The sequence below is a fragment of the Choristoneura fumiferana genome, chromosome 24 (assembly GCF_025370935.1).
Source record: "Choristoneura fumiferana chromosome 24, NRCan_CFum_1, whole genome shotgun sequence".
Classification (NCBI taxonomy): Eukaryota; Metazoa; Arthropoda; class Insecta; order Lepidoptera; family Tortricidae; genus Choristoneura; species Choristoneura fumiferana.
In genome coordinates, this window is record NC_133495.1 from 7441127 (window position 1) to 7461148 (window position 20022).

General features: G+C 40.7%; 1 protein-coding gene and 2 non-coding genes across 4 annotated transcripts; 2 read left to right on the forward strand and 1 right to left on the reverse strand.

Moving 5' to 3' along the window:
- Positions 1 to 1080: 1080 nt before the first annotated feature.
- LOC141441593 (centrosomal protein of 104 kDa) lies at positions 1081 to 19672 on the reverse strand. Of its 2 annotated transcripts, none has more exons than XM_074106380.1 (20): positions 19405 to 19672; positions 16071 to 16229; positions 15598 to 15733; positions 15103 to 15190; positions 14662 to 14842; positions 14037 to 14248; positions 13455 to 13616; positions 12380 to 12834; positions 12014 to 12164; positions 11345 to 11571; positions 10691 to 10828; positions 9261 to 9392; positions 8047 to 8260; positions 5702 to 6100; positions 5083 to 5336; positions 4610 to 4761; positions 3969 to 4068; positions 3332 to 3471; positions 2875 to 2970; positions 1081 to 2377 (listed from the first exon to the last, which is right to left on the reverse strand). In XM_074106380.1, the coding sequence occupies exons 1-20, from the start codon at positions 19442 to 19444 to the stop codon at positions 2256 to 2258; spliced, it is 3558 nt and encodes a 1185-aa protein (XP_073962481.1). In that variant the 5' UTR covers positions 19445 to 19672; the 3' UTR covers positions 1081 to 2255. The 2 variants fall into 2 exon arrangements, with proteins under 2 accessions (XP_073962481.1, XP_073962480.1); XM_074106379.1 differs by having other exon boundaries at positions 5083 to 5348.
- Positions 6660 to 6731, forward strand: TRNAC-GCA (transfer RNA cysteine (anticodon GCA)). The gene has a single exon. It is a non-coding gene; the product is annotated as a tRNA-Cys (tRNA).
- TRNAC-GCA (transfer RNA cysteine (anticodon GCA)) lies at positions 8849 to 8920 on the forward strand. Its single transcript has one exon. It is a non-coding gene; the product is annotated as a tRNA-Cys (tRNA).
- Positions 19673 to 20022: the final 350 nt, after the last annotated feature.

Below are 20022 nucleotides of genomic sequence, written 5' to 3' on the forward strand. Positions count from 1 at the left end.
AAACCACAACATCTGCTGCTAATTAATACTATATACCTATACCTAACTATTGTCTATTTATATTACTACTTACTGTTTCAATTAACTTCTACCTACCTAAGAAACTAATACTAAACATATTATAATGAAAATGATAATGAATTTACAGGCTCGTATAAACTGAGTGGCAAAAAATGTATGCAGTTATAGGTAATTTTGTATGAAGAGTGTGGGCCAAATTTGGTGCCGCTCATTATATTTATGTAGGTACTTTCACTTGTCCTGATGTCTGTCTTTATTCAAATTTTGTAAGTTGTTAATGTCACACACTTCGCAAGGTTCGATAGAGCTGAAAATCAGTTTACGAGTAATTCATACAAGTCGGATGATAATGTAAGCATGTCAACGTTAGTGTTAAAAATCAGTCGTCAAAATAAGCTTGTAAAATTAATATAATGTTTTATTACATTTTAGTGATCTAATAATGAAAGTAACGTAATCTAATGCTGCCTGAAATAAACGTGGTGTTAAAAAAAACTGTTTCTTAAAAAATGTTATAACAATCCATTTGACTAATGACTCTACGATGTTGCTCTGGAAGCCTACAAAGTTACTAAAATTTCGGCGCGAGAGATGAAGCCTATTGTGTTAATTTTCTCTCTATCTGTGTCATTAAACGAGAATGGTGGGATAGAAAGGAAAAATACTAGTTTCAAATCTAATCTTAAACCATGTAAATGATTTCTAAACGTAGAGAAAAGAAAACAACAATAAAAACAATTATATTCATACCATTGCGCACTTCATTCGATTCTATATAACTTAAGTATTGCACTTCCATTTATATAAGTAACAAATAACTTCTATAACAAAATAAAATAACTAGTAACAATGATAACTGAACTAACTAAATTCTACGTAGAGTTAAATATACGAATATACAACATTCTGACATACAGTAATATAAATAATAATGTACAGCGTCTTTGTAAATAAAATTCGACACGTTACAAACTTGGATGCTCGACAGCAGTTTACGCTACTTATGTAGCGAACTATGTAGAACATTCCTGACACGCTACTAAGCAATCAGTATAGAACCCTGTTGCTGTCAGTATTTGCTGCACTCATCAAAAAAATCTTGTCAAGGGCAGCAGAGGCTCCCTGCGACAGGGTTCTATCGAGTGTCACGTACGAACTTGCCAAAGCTATAGTCATTATAGTTTTAACTGAAACATGAGCATATAAAAGACGGATTTTTGAATTTGGACGGTAGCGATGGAGGAAAGCTGTGCCTTAATTTTAACATTTTTAAATAAACAACGATGAATTAGCAAAGTGTTGGTACATAAGTATTATTTGCACTTCTCTTGCTTGAAAATTTCGTATTTATGCTGAATCTAGGCGGCGGGAAATGACTTTTTGTGCTCTGTGATCTTTGTCTAAGACCAAGGCAATCAAGCGCCAACAGTCATAAACAACAAGTTTGTAGGTACTTATGCTTTTTAATTATTAGTTTTTTCTATTTTTATAAATGAATAAAACTAGAAAATATTAATAAGTTAATAGTATTAGTATAGCTTTGCATGAAAAATAAAAGATACGAGTACCTAGTAAATGAACCGAGGTGAAAGGTAGAGCGTATAACTTATCCATGAAACTCATTTTACCCTCGATTTAACTATCAACCTCGCCAAAGTCTCGGATAAAATGGCTTGTTTTACACACTTGTTGTATAATCTACTGTTGAAACAATATCTGCCTATAAGTGTATCGCTTCATATTTCATTTATTCAATTGACTATTCTATAGAGAACAATGTTCTACAAGACAATGTATGTTCTTTAATCTATTTTCCATAACTCTTACCTAATTCTCTAAACTTTTAAATTCATGTTTTTATCATAAAAATGGACTTTACGTATCAGGAGCTAATGTTCAAATTTGGCCGGTCAATCTAGTCGCGTATCATTTTATGATTTTAGAGAAAAATATCTAATTAAATTCGTTATGACTATCTAATATCTACTGAGAATTGAGATCATGTCTACTTTAATGAGTATTATTATGAAAGTGAACAAAAAAATGCACGGACAGTCTGTATCCAGCCTTAAACTCACACATAGGCGCTGCACCAATCACAGATAACCAAACGCCGTGTACGTACTCTGTTAGACTGTGTGCGGACGTATAATAAGGCTGGCTATGAGTTATCATTTCTAGCGAGTTGCTTTTTTTTAATGAAAATAAGTTTGAGTCTCAGTTTATTTCCTATATTACGTAGCTTTGCTGAGCCGTGGGTTCCGTGGGCACTGCATAAGGTGCCGCTGCCAGGGCAGGTCTCGGGCCAGCACGTTCGTCAGGCAATATGGGCACTTCCACTCGTCCATACCCAATGCTGGGGACAAAAAAAACGCTATAAGAAAATGACATGTGGTCGCCTTGTAGGTAAATTTTAATTAATTTTTTTTTTTACTATGTACTCGTATTTGAATTAGATTTAAATCTTTAAATAAAAAATGAGAAAAATCTAGATTTTTAGCTCTACACCTCCGGCGTATAAGTTCAACGCTATATCGCCGGCCGAGCCGACAGGCTGATGTCAAAGTTATCAAAACCAATTATAATTCAAAAATACGCGTTTTTCAAAGATCACCAAAACCAAGTTAGATCGATTATTCGCTCCCGAATGACCCCGTGTAGCTAATTTTGTTAAAATTGTTAGAGCCGTTGCTGAGATCTCCGATATAGTATAGGTATAAATAAATAAATACACAAGAATTGCTCGTAAAAGCCGTAATAATTTATTCAGTAAGGAACCATTGCGTAAAAAGGTAAAGATATCAGATAATTATTTTTCTTTTCCTATCTAGAATAATGTAAAGATAAGCTTACGTATGCAGTTAGCGTGATAGTCCCCTTCGTCCGCCGGCAGGGCGGCGCCACACTTCGCGCACGCCTTCCACGACCCTTCGCCCATTGAGCACTCTTCTGCAGACATAAATTGTCATAAAACACGAAGAATTTTGTAAAATGTCAGCAAAACTGGAATTTCGCACGGCACAATAGGCCAAGATCTAATCACTAGGCTATAAGTTCATTAGATACAGCCTGGTGACAGACGAACGGACGGACAGCGAAGTCTTAGTAATAGGTTTCCGTTTTTACCCTTTGGGTACGAAACTAAAAGTTACTTACCTTTGAACAAAGAACAAACCTTTAATTAACAGCAAAATCGTCTTATTATTTTCTTTTTCTAAATCAAGCAACTTACTCTCGTAAAAACGAAGATTTTGTGTCTTTAGTCAAGGGCTGCGAGCGAAACGCCTTGGCGGAAGTTCTAGGTGCTTACCTAATAGATGCGCGTGCAGAACGCGTGCTTCGAGCGCCACGCGGCAGTGCGGGCAGCGCGCGAGCAGCACGCAGCGCCGCCAGTAGTGCGCCTCCAGGCCGTCCGCGCGCACGCGCCGCCCGCACCACGTGCACGTTGTACTGGGAACACTTTCTGCGTTACTTCACGTATGCACTATGCGACTAACCGCGCGGTTTTAGCGCGCCGCCTGTTTTTCAAACGATACTTTGAAGAGGGACTTCTCTTATTAGCCACATATTCCAAGCGCAAAAGAACACAGGACGGGTGCGGGTCGGGAGGGTGGCGAGCGTCGCTGTATATGAACAACATCACACCGCGGCGCCCGCGCACGACCCGCCCCGCGCCCGCCGTCAGTGTGTTGTCGAAGATCATTGCTATAAACGTAGCGTGTGTGTGGCGTAAGAATTTTTACAATAAATCGGACCGATTCACAAAAGCTTGACTCAAGAATTCTGCAAAACACGAGATCCGGACCGGAGGGTCGTTCAAAACCGGACAGCCATGTCATAACACACTAAGTATCCGGTTTTGCATAGGATTCGATAGTAGACTTGACAAAACTTGGCACCATAAACGGACGGACAAACATAATTGCGTTACAAGTCACACAGCTTACTTGCAAACAGGCTCTGGAGTAGTGTCGCTGCTGACGTCACCCGTCCCTCTCTCGTAAGCCTCAAAGTGAGTCTCGCTCACTCCCACCTGCTGCCTTCGACCTGCCACATCATTGTTTTCAAAAAATATAACGTTCTTTACTGAAACCATAACAAAAAATAACGGACTTTTAAGTAAGTGCTTTCTCATTTGGACATGGACAGTAACAATAAGTATCTGTCTTAATTAAGATCAAGATTAACGTAACGTGAGCGTGACTGACTAACAGACAAGGGACACCCTTAACCCTAAACCACTGAAGCCAGAGAATTGAAAGTTGGCAAAATATTCTTTGAGGATCATTGAAGTGCACTAAGAAGAGACTTTTCCGACTTCGCACGAAATAGAGACCTATATAATTGGATATGATCTTACAGGCGTCTGAATCAGAAAAACTACAACCGTGTTGCCAAAAAAACTTAGTTAATCGTTTAACACCACCCCAAATCGTTAAACACAAGTAAAACCACAGAAAACTACAATTTTAAGTATGTCCGAGATGTTTTTAAGTGAATTGTGGTAAAACCCTAAGAGTCAAAAATGGCCTCACGTAAATAATGTATAACCCTTGCTAGAAAAATGTCAAGAACATTGGATGCTTACCAGGACTGTAATATCCGCTCTCGTCCATCTGGCTGTCATCCAAATGCAAGTTCCTCAGCCCAGACACCAGCTTCGGTGACTCCAGTACCGCCTCCCTATAGTACTCCGCTTTTACTTTAGGAGAGTCCAAGCTCCTACTGTCCGAATCACACCTGGGGACAGGAAAAAGTTATGTTGCTTGTTTACAGTCAGTGTCATAACACTAGGGAGCGGAGACTCTGGGGTTGACGATTAGAACCTAGGATCCTCGACTCTAAGGGGAGAAACGATACTAGGAGAATAGGAAACCTAGGAATCGCATGGGTTGCGCCAATCTTGGGGTTAGAACGTTAAGGATAGAGGAGCACATACATACATGGTGGGTTGGTGGGGAAATGGGTAAGGATTTGTAAAGGTTACTTTGCTTTGTTTTCCTTATCTTCATTTTCCAAATGGAACCACAAATAGGACGGAGTGAATTAGAAAACGATTACCTTAAATCTATCCTAGAAAGCTGAGGCGAGTCCATCGGTAAAGAATCCATGCTTCGGACGTCAGTCCTCGAGTTCTTAGGGGACCCTAAGGATGGTGAGTCTCTATAATCAATGTGGAGTGGTTCGTAGACGGTGATGGGCCTTTCTTTCATCTGAGGCTTGGAGTTCTCGTGGTCGTAATGGATCATGGAGTGACGGTTTTCGGCGTTTCGGTTGGTGCGACGGTAGACCACTGGCTGTTCCTCGCTTTTGTCCTGAAAATGAACCTAGGAGAAAATATACCGCTGTTGTTTAGAAGCTATGTGGATGATTTCATTGTGAAGGTGTTTGATGTCTTGGAGATTATAAAACAAAGTACTAGTGGTTTTCAACAGACATCACCAGCCAAAAAAAATCAATGATAAATAAGTCTCTTGTCAAACAAACCCTCACTCAGATCCAGATACACAATACCATTGACTATGAAGTCAAGCAACGGAAGCAAAAGCGATTTAGCTGGAGTAGTTTTGGTTTGTAGTTCCATTCTCCTTCTCCTGATAGTAGGTGATCTGATCATGATATTCATGATCGTAAATAAAATTATAGGTAATATTGATGGATATTATATTCTAAAAATTACCTTTTCAACAGCACTTGACCGTGGCGAGTGTTTCGGACTGACAGCGCTGTCCAGTCTCAGCTTATTATAGCACGGATAATTAGCAAAGTCCTTCACAGCTCTGCTTGGTGTATACCTCTTCGTCGGCGACTTCTTCAGGCTGCTCTTCGATTTCGACGTGGTATAACTCCCGCTCAAACTAGATGGCGCTAGTGTAACCCCACTGACACTTGAGGTCATTGACTTTAGGCTGTAGGAAGATGTGGCTCCGAGGGAGGAAGTCATGCCGAATGATGACGTCATGCCGCTCGTGGTCGCGCTGCGCGTTGATTGGGCGACGCTGGCGGTTTCGACAACGGAGTGCTCTGATTGGTCGCCGTTTAGTAGCTGTTCTTCTGTTGGCGCTTGGTTCAGCATTTTCTGAAAAAGAAGATTAGGCTTTTAAATCTAATGAGTTTTAAATAGGTGGTTATAATGATAAGCCACTTATGTAAGTATGTATGTAAGTACATATTTATTTGTGGCCTAGTTTGGGGTCCACTGGATATTCATATGTAAATGCTTCTTCTGTCAATAATATTAATTACTTAATTATATTTTTTTTTCATTAATCTATTTCGAGGATTTCGGAAACGGCTCTAACGATTTTGAAGAAAACTAAGTGAGGATTTTCTAAAAAGTGAGCTTGGAAAACGCATGTCTTCGAATTTTAGTCCGATTGAAGCTCGGTTAACCAGGTACTGTACAATAACTGGCAATAATATTCTATAGCACTCAATACTATCTAAAGCAATTCTTTTCACAAAACAGTAAGAGTGTATCAGATTTTGTTTTTGAATGCTTCGTGCTAATATCCAATATTGCCAGAACCCAGAACGAGCGTGCTTATAAAGTGATTGCGCTGATTGTGAAAAATAATAAAACTGTCTATTTTACATTAATCAAGTAAGTATTCATAATTTTAACTTATTAGGTAGGTGGGGATATAGCTCAGTGGTAGAGCAATCGACTGCAGATCGATAGGTCCCCGGTTCAAATCCGGGTGTCCCCTTGACAGTTTGTTTTGTACTTTTTTATAAAAATTTAAATTGAAGATAGGTTTATTTACTGCAGATGCCAATTTGTTGCGAAGTTTAGTGATATATTTTTGGAGTGTTTTTCTTTTCCTAAGCTTACATACACGTGCCCAACGACTAAACCTGTATGCATTGCAAGCAACATAAATAGTTTAAGATAAAAAGTTACTTTTTGACTCCTATCTCACCAGATGAAAAGTGCAGATGACGCCAAAGGTGTATCTTACTGATTCCTAACACTGTACTATACTTGGTTTGGATAGGTAAGGTATTTAACTAAATGTAAACTAAAGAGCGTCAATTGGTGTCTTAAACATTGAAATTCCCCCATTAAACTAATACCTTAACATTTACATTTCTGTATTGAACTACATTAGTTATACCACGCGCCATATAAATCTGCCTAAAAGTTCATTACTTAATACTCAGTTTTGACGCATTTTTGAGATACATTTTTTATGCGACGTCTTTACGTTACTCCCGGATTGTGTTCGAATCGCTTAACGGTATAGTGCCTATTCAATTATTAGAATTATACCTTTATAGTTTTTGTGGTACTAGTCGTGTCAATGAACTTTTAGGCAAAGTTAGGCGGCGGAAGGTATAGTCTAATTTGTATTACAATGATAGATAAGTAAAATGTTTATAATCCTTGAATGTACCAAATCTGGCAGCTGATGTTTGTTTACATTTAGTTTAATACCTATCCAAACCAAGTATAGAAAAAACTAAAAGGCATATCTCTAAATATCTCCTTTCTATTCTTAATCAGTACATGTAGAAATGAATAACTTTAGGTACACTTATTGCTTCTGTGGTCAAGTCTGAGTTAAGTAACTGAGCAGCTTGAATGTGTGCCTCCAGCCTAAAGTTGTTAGTATGCAAATGAATAAAGGATTTACAGAGTCTCTAGATTTATTTAGAACTACACAGTTTGATAGCGAGTCCGGATACATTCCCGTGTCCCTTAGTTCCATTCCAGTAGTTCGGTCTTTTGGTTCTGTACCAAAAGACCGAACTACTTACTACATTTGCACGATTGTACTAAGTAGTTGGGAGCGGTGCGCATATTGGTACTTACTCTCTCTCTCTACAGTTGGACTGACTCTACATACTAAAGGTGATTTACCACCGGCGAGGGGAGACAAGGCGGGGCGAGACGAGAATTCAAATTTGTATGCATTCACCTCGCCGGTGGAAAATCGCCTTAAGGCGGTCCTTGTTCAGTTCAACCGTGAACGACTTCCGATTGACGATAAAATCCGGTGTACGTTGACCTCTTGGTCTCACCTGCATGTCGATCCTATCGAACTGCTGGAACAGATGCCGGTAGATCAGGTTCCGTCTTGTGACCGCGTCGTCGGGGGGCAGCTGGGCGCGCACGACGCGCGGCGAGCGCGCGTACGCAGCCAACAGGATGCGCTCGGCGGCGGCGCGGACCGAGCCCGCCGCGTGCTGCGCGCCCGCCGCGCCGCACTCGCCCAGCCGGCGGACCGTGAGACCACTAGCGGGAACAACCATATTAAGAACCGGCCAAGTGCGACTCGGAGTCGTGCACGAAGGGTTCCCTAAAACACGTTTGTTGTATGGGATCCCCTTCTTAAATATTTATTTTATTCTGTTTTTAATATTTGTTGTTCTAGTGGCCACAGTAATACATAATCTGTGGAAATTTCAAGTGCTTAGCTATTACGGCTCAAGAGATGGAGCCCTGTGACAGACGGATGGACAGACAGATAGCGAAGTCTCAGTAATAGGGTTCCATTGGCACCCTCTGGGTACAGAACCCTAAAAAGTCTCTGCCCACTACACGTATCATACCATGACCCTAATAGACGTGTCAGGCAAAAATATCAGTAATTCCACCTAACAAATCATAAATAAGAATTCATATACCACTATCCGTAATCCGCGACTCCGTCCACGCAGAATTCATTTATCGCTATACCACCGCTATAACTATGCAATTTTCCGCGATAAAATCTATAGTTACGAAAATAATAAAAGCTGACGTGACATTCCAATCTACGTTTATTTTGATTAATTATGACATTGAAAGTACTTATTTGCCATTTTCAATCAATATGTCAGAGGGGATATAGCTCAGTGGTAGAGCAATCGACTGCAGATCGATAGGTCCCCGGTTCAAATCCGGGTGTCCCCTGTCAAACAAAAGTTTTTGCACTTTTTTTAACAATTTACTAACAAATTTAAAAATAATACATAACTTTAATAATATACATCCTGATAATTATGTCTTTTTTATTGTAAAAATCTTTTTAATAATATTTTACGCATTGCTACTTAAAATTGTTATTATTATTTTGCTTAAGAATTTTACACTAAAAAAATTACAAAAATAAAACCGTCTTCAAAATTGTAACCAAAGCGGAAGAAATAAAAGTTTTATCTTTTAAAAAAAAATTAAGGTCGGTGCCTCAATGTACAAATCAAACTCAACAAATCTGCTGGTGGTGATACTAAGGTTCTAGTAACAAACTGACCTATTTTTATCTGTGGAGATGCCGTGGCTCAAGATGAGCTGTTCCAGCATCTGCAGCCTGGACAGCGCCAGCCGAGGGTGCATGGAAGCAGCCACGGGCCGCACCAACTGCTGGGGGATCACGTGCAGGGCTCTGCAGAAGTCAACAAACAACGTTAATGATAATGGAGGAGTAGGTAAGGTAAGGTAAGAACTCTAAAAATGACCTTTTTTTTGCAAAATATCCTCGTACAGAAGAAAGGTTCCCATTGAGTATCTGCGTCTGAACAACATGCCTGAATAACGTTAAGTTGACGAAGCTTGCGAGGTCTTCGGTTCGATCCCCATTCGTAGCAGATTTCGAGTCTTGGGCCAACGCCCAATGGGGCATGGGATCTCCTTAAATAAATACACATGCCTAATTAAATACATAATTCAACAATTATGTATTTAATTAGGCATGTGTATTTATTTAAGGAGATCCCATGCCCCAATGAAATTCGATCTGAATTCCTTAGTTTTCTAATGTTTTTTGTAGCTGATTATATTAACAACAACGGCATCCCATATTTACTTCAAAGTTCATTGTCTTCGAGATATTTGGCATCAAAGTTTAAACTGGTTTTCTGGCTATACCTTTTGTATTAATTACTTTTAAATGAAAACCCCATGTTGATCTCGTATATGTTAGATCTTTCATTTCAATAGAGATACGAGATAAGTGTTGTTTAAAAAAATCATACAAAATTAAGTATTATTTTTTTTCAAAATCCGGTAGACAAAAATGGAGATAAAAGATTGGAGAACCGATAGCCGTTTGACATATACTCGTAATTCTATCTGTAGTGCAAAAAAGTAGAAGATACGAATCAAAACTTGTCAAAAATCGATAAAAACCTCGGGTAGCCCCTTAAGTATGTTTGTCCGTTGCTTAGTATTCATAACACAAGCTTTGCTCCCATTCCGTGTGTTTTCTATAGTAAAGATTAACAATTTGGTTAAAGCTGCAGGCTTACAGGATGCAGGCTGCTTCCAACCGAAGCAACTAAAGGTCTTTTGGGGAGGCCATGTCCAACAGAGGGTTCCCTGCGGCTGATTAAGATAATGTATGTACTGTAGGAACTAGGCTGTATACCGCTGGCAGGTGGTAAAACTGACCACCTGGCAGGTTAGATTAACCTAGTTTTGTATAAAAGGATAGGATTTTTTATATTGTGTTTCTAGAATTTAACTTTAAAACCGATTGACAGCGGTATACATGCCGGGAGCGCAGATTGCTTCCGATAGCCTAAGCGGCTGGTGCCATTCTATGTAAATGTATTTATAAGTTCCACAATAAATCTAAATAATTGGAAAACGACGTTATTATTTAACAGTTTAAAGTCACGCGCGTAGATCCCATGTACCTATAGAAGCTCTTACCAAGTAACAGTCCCCACAGTACCTACTGACCTGACTTGCGGGCAGTCAGCGACGGTCAGCACCGTATGCTGTGCGGTGGAGTGCACGCGCGGCGCCGGATCTCCGCACGCCCGCAGCAGCTCGGGGAGGAGCTTCTCCAAGCAACGGCCCACTTCTGCGGCGCAGACCCTGAACACCAAAACCATGAAGGATAATCAGGCGATAGACTAGACTTGAAAAAGGTCTTTCCGAATCTAGAAGCAAGTTATGTTAGTTTTTGTAAACGTTATTGTTTTTATATTTTGGCCCTATTCAATCAAAAATCTATCAATAGGAACAGCGTTTAGTGCAGTGTGGAAAGTGAGTGGACAGTTATTATTCTCTCGTTTTCACCTAAAAACGCGTGGAATCCACTGCGGCTAGGGGGGTAATGGTTTTATCTGGCCGCTACACACTCTTTCACTCTTGTGGGACGCACAACCAGAACAGAACCAGAACCAGGACAGATCAAAGAACAGTAGTCTCAAATTCCCCTTGTTGGCTTGTTTGTACCAAGTCTTAGAGGTGTTCATTCTCTCGCCATCATTTCCAGGCTCTTAAGCTTACTTTCGTCTTATAACTGGATTATATACCTTCTCTCATGAATGAGAACACTGCGCTGCGTTAGCCCAGTGCGGTCAGTTAGTTCCATCCAAGATATCTCACCTGCCAGGCACAAATTCCAGGAACAGCGTCTTTAACACTTCGTTGGCCTGACTATAGACAGAGAACACCTTGTCCCTTAGAGACCGCTGCAATAGTAGCGCCGCGGCCCTCGCGGTCTTGTTGGGGGAGGTCTTGGTACTGCCGTTGGAGGGGGATGTCAGCTCAGCGCGTAAGCGGGCCAGCCCTTCCTCTTTGTCTAGGTAGTTCTTTGAGTAGAATTTTTCGACCTGCGGAACAAATAATATAGTTGTTTTTAAGTAGGTAAATGTTCTTGTATTTGACATAATATGCCCAATAGATGAAACCCCGCCAAAAACTGGAACAGTAACGAGCACCACCCTGTCTGCCTAAGTCCACTTTATTGCAAGATCAGAGGCGTAGAATATTTAGAGTAAAGTTAGGTTAGGTATGCCTACATGAACTTAAATAATCATGGCGCAAAAAAGTCATCGATTTTCGCTTGTTTTTGCTGACTGGGCGCAACGCCTAAGTATAAAGGCATTTAGGCTCTGCCTATCCTCAGATGTAACAGCTCGAAAATTGAGTCTTGCCTTAGCAGAGGGTCAACGAACGACTGTCAAGGGTACATCACGTCACGACATCATGCGATTCATGCGTATCAACACGAAGCAAATTTAGCGAACTGATGGTGGCTGGGTCTTTACTTACTATGGGGTATCCGAAGATGAGTATGGGCAGTGCGGCCTGCTTGCGTTCTCGCTCGTTCAGTTTGTGCGGCGCACGCGCATGCGAGGACGCGCTGCCGCCGCCGCTGCACTCCTCTTCGCGCGCCTCACGGAGATACTCGTTTGTGTGCGAACTGGAAACAAATTTAATATTATGAGCAGTTAATTTATTGTTTCTAGTTTTACTAGCAGAACTTTTTGTTAAAAGAAATAAGACATTTTATTACTACGGTGTTCTTTACGCTTTTGCGGTCGCCGCATGTAGCATGCGGCGAACGACTCAGTATAATTGCCGCTTTACTATTTAATAAGTCTTGATTTGTAATGCGTATACCAGACGCATACTTACTGCCTCAATGCTGGCAGCAACCTCTCTTCATAAGCTTCAAATGTGGACCTTGGCCCCGCACTCTTGTTTCTCCTTCTTACTAAAGTACCATTGGCTGCATTGGGCGTAATACTCCTCCTAGGGCTATCAGTCTCCTTTCTCATTTCTTCCTCTTCTCGCTTTTGTATCTCTTCTCTTCTTTGGATCTCCTCCCTCTTTTGAATCTCCTCCCTCCTTTGGATTTCCTCCTTTCTTTGAATATCTTCTCTTCTCTGGATTTCTTCTCTTCTCAGGGAGTCTTCTTTCCGTTGGATCTCTTCTCTTCTCTGTGCTTCCTCGTTTCTTAATATCTCTTCTTGTAATTCTTCTGAGGTTGATTGCGGTGGTTGGATTGGGAACTGCTGCACATGTGGTGACTGAATTTGGAAGTGTTGAGGCTCTGGCTGAGGTTCCTCGGGCATTTGTAAAATTGGTGACTGAAAAAAAACATATCACTTAATCCAGAACGGTAATTTTTTCAGTAACTATATTCTATCATTTATTTATCTTACAAACTCTAATAGCTCCTCAGTTGCGGAGAGTAGAAGAAAATTACGTACAGACTATTTTAGATGAAATATGAATGTCATAAATCATATTCATTGACTTTACTGTGAAAAGGTTCCCTAGTTACCCAAGTTAATAATGTTACTCAGTTACTATGCATGGTTTATATTATGTTGGTGTGAAAGAATGTTGTCCGTAAAATTCATCCTCCAGTACTTATTATGATAATGAGGTATTTGATGGTGAACTGTTTTTTTGCCAGGAAGACAACTTACCAGCGATGAATCAGAATCATCTTCAAAATCTTCAGACAGCTGATAGAGTCAGCACTGACTCCAGGTTCAGCTATAGATGGAGATATGAGCGCAAAGTAGTTGCAGCATAGATCAGTCCACAATTATCTACCAGGATTATGAATATGATAATAATATCTTCCACAGCGAGCACTTCTACTAACTATTATCATCATCATCAACATATCAGCTATGGGAAGTCTGCTGTTGGACAATAGGCCTTCCCCATATGACAATACACTCGCAGTATAAGTTACCAGTGGTACATCAGCCTCATCTTCCAAGTGTTCGGCCGGCTGGTCGACCGGTGGCACAGGGGAGGGGATGTCCAGACTGAGCGCACCAGCAGCTACTGATGGTGACAGGTGATGGGAGAAGTCGTATTCTTGCGGCATGGATGAGTCATTGCGGGAGTCCGGCTGGAAAGATCGTCATCATCATCATCCTAGCCTATATAGGTACGTCCCAATGCTGGGCACAAGGCCTCCTATCAGAACGAGAGGGCTTCGGCCATAGTTCCCACGCAGGCCCAGTGCGGATCAGGAATTTCACAAACACCATTTGTGCGGGTTTTCCTTCACCATAAAGCTCATGGTACAAATGCAATTTTGCACATGAATTTAGAAAAACTCAGAGGTGCGGGTTTGAACCCACGATCCTGTGCTTGTGAGGCCATATGTCAAATCATTAGGCCACCACGGTCACCACCACGGCTGGAAAGATTCTTGAAAGTTACTGATCACCGTTTATGAGCTCCTAAAAGCAAGCAACTTTAAGGAAACGATAGCAGAGTTAAAAAATACAAACATAAATAAAAAATAAGTATTCTGTGACCTTACCCCCTCCTCTTCAAACAACCGGCACAACGCCGGATCCTCCTTGATTCCGGTGGTGGCATCAGCTATCCGGTCCCGCATGCAGCGAGCCAGCTCGAAGTCATCCCGCGCGGCTGCGGTCCGCTTACGGAGTCGCCAGCGACCGATCCTGACTCCCGCAGCCGCCAACGCAGCACCCGCTGATTTGAGGCGACGGGCGTATTCGAAGCGCTCTTCTGTAAAATTAGGTACCTAAGTATGTAAGACCTTTAGATATACTTAGGTAGGTACCTTTATTTTTTACGGGATGTACCTATAGAGCTAGAGCTAGAGCCCAGTTGAGCCAAGCCATCGTCATACTAAAGGCTGAAAGTTATTTTTTTATATATGGTGCTAACACAGGTAAGAATGATCCCCAACTATGAAGTTTGGATATTGAGCGCTTTGGGAAATATTACGTATCAAACATGATTTTTATATATTTCGCTCCTTCATTGCCAGACACTTTGCAGGGAGGCAACCCCCTGCCAGACAACCATAAAGTATGTTTAAATAGATTCTTGACCTTGACTGATTTTATTAGCAAAGTTTTTAACACTATTTTTCAGCGTGACCCTACCCTAATCACTATAGTCTCCAGCCTCCTTACCACATACTGCAGCTCGTTTCTTCTCATCCAAGCTCCTCACGAGATCAGCAATCTCGTTGTCAACGTACATGACGAAGGCAAGGTCATCGTACGGGGAGTAGCACAGCTCCTTGTTGGACACCGGCGATTTCTCCAGGTCTTCAACTTCTTCGCCGAGGACGTTCACTGCCATTAGTGCTACCTGGAGTTGAGGTCGTGGTGATTTAAATGTTTTATTAATGAAATTTAATAGGTTTCCGTGACAAGAGATAAAATGTGGTCCGATACTGCTACATCTCCGTTTACATTTACTTCGCTGACATTACTCTTCTTATCCAGCTGGGCTGTGTCGTCAAATGCATGGACGGATCTTGCAAGTCTTTCATCACCTTCGATTAAATAGAAGCGGAACTTTATAGAGGTATTGGTCCGACCCATAAATTGAAAGTAATTAGTAAATACCTGATCATCATCCGTTGCAGGCGGGTGTGGACCGGACAGTTTTAACTTGACGAAGCGGGCGATGGTTGGTTCTGGTAGCGCTGCCGATCTGAACAACATTAAATTGGTTATGGTACACGGTTCAAGTAGGTAATACTTACTTAGTTGTATCGTTGAGCAAGCTATGTTTCAGAGTAGGTATCTCTTTAGAGATCGTATCCGGAACTAAGTCATTCTTTAGATAAGATAACTAAAGTCACTGATATAGCTCAGCGCATTAGCAAGCTGCAAAAGGCGGTGGGTGTGTCATATATGCAGCACAACTGATGACTGTTCAGGCATACAAATCTCCAGAGGCGATCGTGTGACAACGAACGCAGTATAGGGCGTCCTTCTACCTTGGTGGTGTGTTTTAATGTTTGATTTAATGTTTTGTTGTAATGTTGTGTGCCATGAGAGAGGCCTACTCGTATGTGAAACAGTGAGCTGATGCAAGTTGATAATAATGATGACTACCTGAGCTCCCTTGTGCGAGCCTGCGGCGCCGGACAGGCGAGGGTCACGCGTCCCACACTGGTGTACGTGGCTCCACAGGGCGTGGCAGCACCTTCGGACACCAGCCCGCCCGATACCAGCACCTCCACGCTGCAAGCTGAGGGTAAGAGAATTATGTATTCAGCTCGTGCTATGTGTTGAAGTAACTCACTAACGAACTAGTAATGGACCAGAATCAGCAATTAATGTAATTACCTAGTTTATTCTGATGATGTTAGTCAGCAGCTCCCTGCTACTCATTCAGCTCGTCAGTAACACACGGATGAGCTGCTAATGCGAAGCAATTGCAGCTTGTGCACGCTGGTGATCAGACTCTGGCTTTAGCTCACCAGGCAAATTCGTGTGTATTCAGCTCGTTATGATTGGTAATGATCCATTGAGCAATGGAGGGCCTAGCGGTGAGCCAGCTCGTCCTGAGGTTATCAGTAACTCACGGATGAGCTGATGGTGCGCCAGCAGTTGCAGCTTGTGGACGCTGGCGACGCTGGTGAGACGCAGCAGCAGCTCGTGCGGCGGCGCGCCCACGGAGCGCCAGCCGCGCGCTGCGGGGCCCTGCGCGTTCAGCTCGCATGCTGGGTATGCGCTGTCTTCGCCTGGGAAAAATCATCGGCATCGTCAGTCGAAAGACTTCAATTGCGACTAAGGCTCCCCCAAAGAATGCAATAAATAAATTTTATCCCGGAAAATGGCACAGTTCCCACGGGATAGCGATAAACGAATTTCTGCAAACAAAGCTGTTATTTTATGTTACCCGGTATTTTCGAATTCGGTAAAACTTTTCGTTTCGTGAACCCTAATGTCAGTGGAAACAAACTATTGATCGGGCTAGTTAAATATTTAAGCATTTAATGATGCACTACGACCGGCGTATGACGACCCCACACGAGTCGATAACTTATCGTTTGGAAATGAAATGAAATAGGTACTAGGGTGACGGCACCAATGACGGATATGTTAAGCACAGAGTACCTAGTAATGGACAACAAGGAGTCAGTGCCTGTAGCTCATCATCATCATCATCATCAGCCGTAAGACGTCCATTTTTGAACATTGGCTATTCCATGGACCTCCAGTTACTTCGATTGAAAGCGGCCTGCATCCATTTTTGTTTTTTTTTGCACATGAAACTAGGAACCACCATCTTGCTTGCACTGTTGTGTTTCGGCGTGGAGAGTAAGACAGCCTTGAGGTATTTCATCTTAGGCCTCTAGGTTGGCAACGCATTAGCAATACCCCTGATGTTGCAGATGTTTATGGGCGGTGGTGATCTCTTACCACCAGGAGACGCACTTGCTCGTTTGCTTTCCAGTCGAATAAAAAAAAACAATTGTAGACTGCGACCTTTTTATTTTATTACTTTCCTAATTTTGGCTGCTTACGCCGCTGCGCCAGCTGTTCCAGCAGCCAGGTGGTAGATTTTTTTGACATTCATAAGTTGTTATAGACTAAATTTAATAAGAAAAATATTTTTTGACTTTCTTGTTCTAACCTTGAGGTGTGACTGTGAAAGTGCTAACTGTCGTATCGCGTCCTAAACTAAAACTCGACCAATCCAGGGAATCAGAAACATATCGTCTTAATATTGATCAAAAACATTCCATTGAATCAGGCGTTACTTTGCGGAGGTTCATATCAATGAACTAAAACAATTGAGTACTTTGCTCACCCGCGAACTTACGATAGCTACGTTTATGCAAGAATAATGTTCATGTAGTTCCTCCACCTCCACATTGTACGAGTAAGAACACACACAAATCCGTTTATCCACACTACACTGACGCCTTTCGAACTTTGAAGACTTTGAGTATTTAGCTAGATAAATACTCAAAGTTTGAAGATGAGCTCTGGGTATCTGGGTCTAATTTCTTGAAGCGTATTAGTCTAATAATATTAGTTTTTAAGTCTCATTTTTAGGGTTCCGGAGCCAAAATGGCAAAATAGTTTCGCCATGTCTGTCTGTCTGTCTGTCTGTCCGTCCGCGGCTTTGTTCAGGGACTATCAATGCTAGAAAGCTGTAATTTTGCACGGATATTTGTGTAAACTATGCCGACAAAATGGTACAAGTATTTTTTTTTAATGGGAATATGGGAATAGACGTAAAGTGGGGGTTATTTTTTTTTCTCATCCAACCCTATAGTGTGGGGTATCGTTGGATAGGTCTTTTAAAACCATTAGGGGTTTGCATAACACGATTTTTCGATTCAGAGATTTGTCTGCGAAATATTCAACTTTAATGTGCAAATTTTCATTAAAATCGAGCGTCCCCCCCCCTTTCTAAAATCCAAACTGGTGGGTGGAAAAATTGGAAAAAATTCAGGATGGTAGTAAGTATATCAAACTTTTAAGAAAAACTATAACGGCTAAGTTTGCTTGAGAATTATTAGTATGTTAAGAGTAAATAGCAGCCTAAGTAAAATATACCTAAACTATGGAAGATTCCATATAAAACACGAAATCCTTAGAAAAATATAACTTATTTTTTTCGCAATGGCTACGGAACCCTATTTCGGGCGTGTCCGACACGCTCTTGGCCGGTTTTTCATTCACTAATATTATTAGACTAATATGCTTTAAGAAACAGGGCCCTGGTTGAGTTCGAAAAGCGTCAGTGTAGTGTGATGGTGGTGATAGACGGGTTTGTGTGTGTTCTTACAGTGTGAGGAACTGCTTGAACATTGAACACGCATATCTTGCATAAACGTAGCTATATCATAAGGTCGCGGGTGAGCGAAATATTTATTTTTATACCATACGTATTTCATTAGGTTGAGTTAGTTTGATGTTTTTCATCTTTACATTATAGGTAGTATACCTAATAGGTAAAGAATTAAGTCATTTTCTAAATGCCTGGCGATAAATGATACATATGATAGGACACCCTCTGTTATGTAACTTATTTTCTATGAGTCCACGTAGCACCTCTAATTACTTAGGTACGTATGTTTGAAGCACTTGACTATCCAGTGTCGTAGATCGTAGACCCTTGCTAAAATTTTAACGCCAGTCCGAACAAAATGTTATCTCCATAATATTTAATAAGAACAATTTTAAATGAGTTTTTGTCGAAAAATAACCTCTTTTGCTGAGTATACTTTTTGTAGCCCTGTGATCGAATATATATATATATATGTACCTGATAATTCGACCTTCAAAAATTGATTAAGTACCTACCACAAGTGAAGCTAGTAAATGAATTACACCAGCCAAGTGCGAATCGGGCTCATCTACGATGTTTCCAGTGCCACTGCACCGAAAAAAAATTGTTATATTTTGTTATATAGTCACACACTGAACATTTCTTAAAAAAAATACAATGTTATTTTAGAATCCGATTTGCAAAAAAATTGCAGAATTATAAGTTGAATGACACTTAGCATTAACATAGTTTTCAAAATGTCTTCATTAATTTTCAAGGAAATTTTCTTTGTTTTGTTACCTACCACGTACCTACTATACAATTTTAGTAACAAAAGAGGAAATTCTCATACAAATAAATTGGAACATTTTGAGAAACTAAGTTTATTGTCTAAACCCACCTGCCAGCATTTTTTTTGCAAATCGCAGTTGAAAACGATAATTTTTTTTCTTGAGAAAATCGGTAGATACTAATGATACACATTCAAGTCTTTTATTATTTCAAAAAGTAGAGCCACAGACGGTATCAATTTGAGCATCCTTTGGTACAGAACCCTAAAAACCGACGATAAATACCAGATAAACATTATAAGACAGTAAAGCTATTAAAAAGGTAATAAAATAAATACTTACTTGTTGCGTATACTACGTGAAAAGGTATACGTTTAGGCATCTCCTTATCTCTCCATAGTCGCCGCTCTGAGTGCCTCCATACGAAAATAAACCAAATAAGTAACCGAGAAAAAACACTTTAGAAAAAGAAAATGGTACGTTATTTGTCAAATCATTGCGTGTATAGGAGTTTGAAGACAATTTTATTAAACTACATGTATTATTAGTGTAATGTGAAAATTTAGGTATAAACTGGAGAGGTTGCAGTAAGAAAATGAAGAGAGGACGAGCGAAGTTAGCGCTTTGCGTGAAAATCAATAGTTTTGCGGCCAAGTTCGGGATGCTTGTTTTGAGGTAGATGACACCGCCATCTGTTACGCGTTTAGGTTAATCATTTGAGTATTTTTTTAGTCTTATAAGTAACTTTTTAATGTTATCTAATTAGATAAATAGTGTCATTTATTTGAAGGTAGATCAAGAACTTTTTGGAGTTAATTGACTGTAGGACTTACTTTCTAGGCCAGCCATATTACGTAACACTAGAAATTGCTAAAATCGCAAGTTAAAGGCTAGTTCTGATTTTTTAATATGTTGTTGAGACCACTACTCATGTGCAGTGGGCGGATGCAATTTACGTCA

What these genes read in the sequence shown, in the direction of transcription:
- LOC141441593 (XM_074106379.1), bottom strand. Translation starts at nt 19,444, where the DNA reads ATGCCTAAACGTATACCTTTTCACGTAGTATACGCAACAA. An exon ending in CTGGAATTTGTGCCTGGCAG is followed by an intron (nt 10,829 to 11,344) that starts GTGAGATATCTT and finishes TTTGGTGTTCAG; the next exon opens with GGTCTGCGCCGCAGAAGTGG. An exon ending in GCTGACTGCCCGCAAGTCAG is followed by an intron (nt 9,393 to 10,690) that starts GTCAGTAGGTAC and finishes TGACTTCTGCAG; the next exon opens with AGCCCTGCACGTGATCCCCC.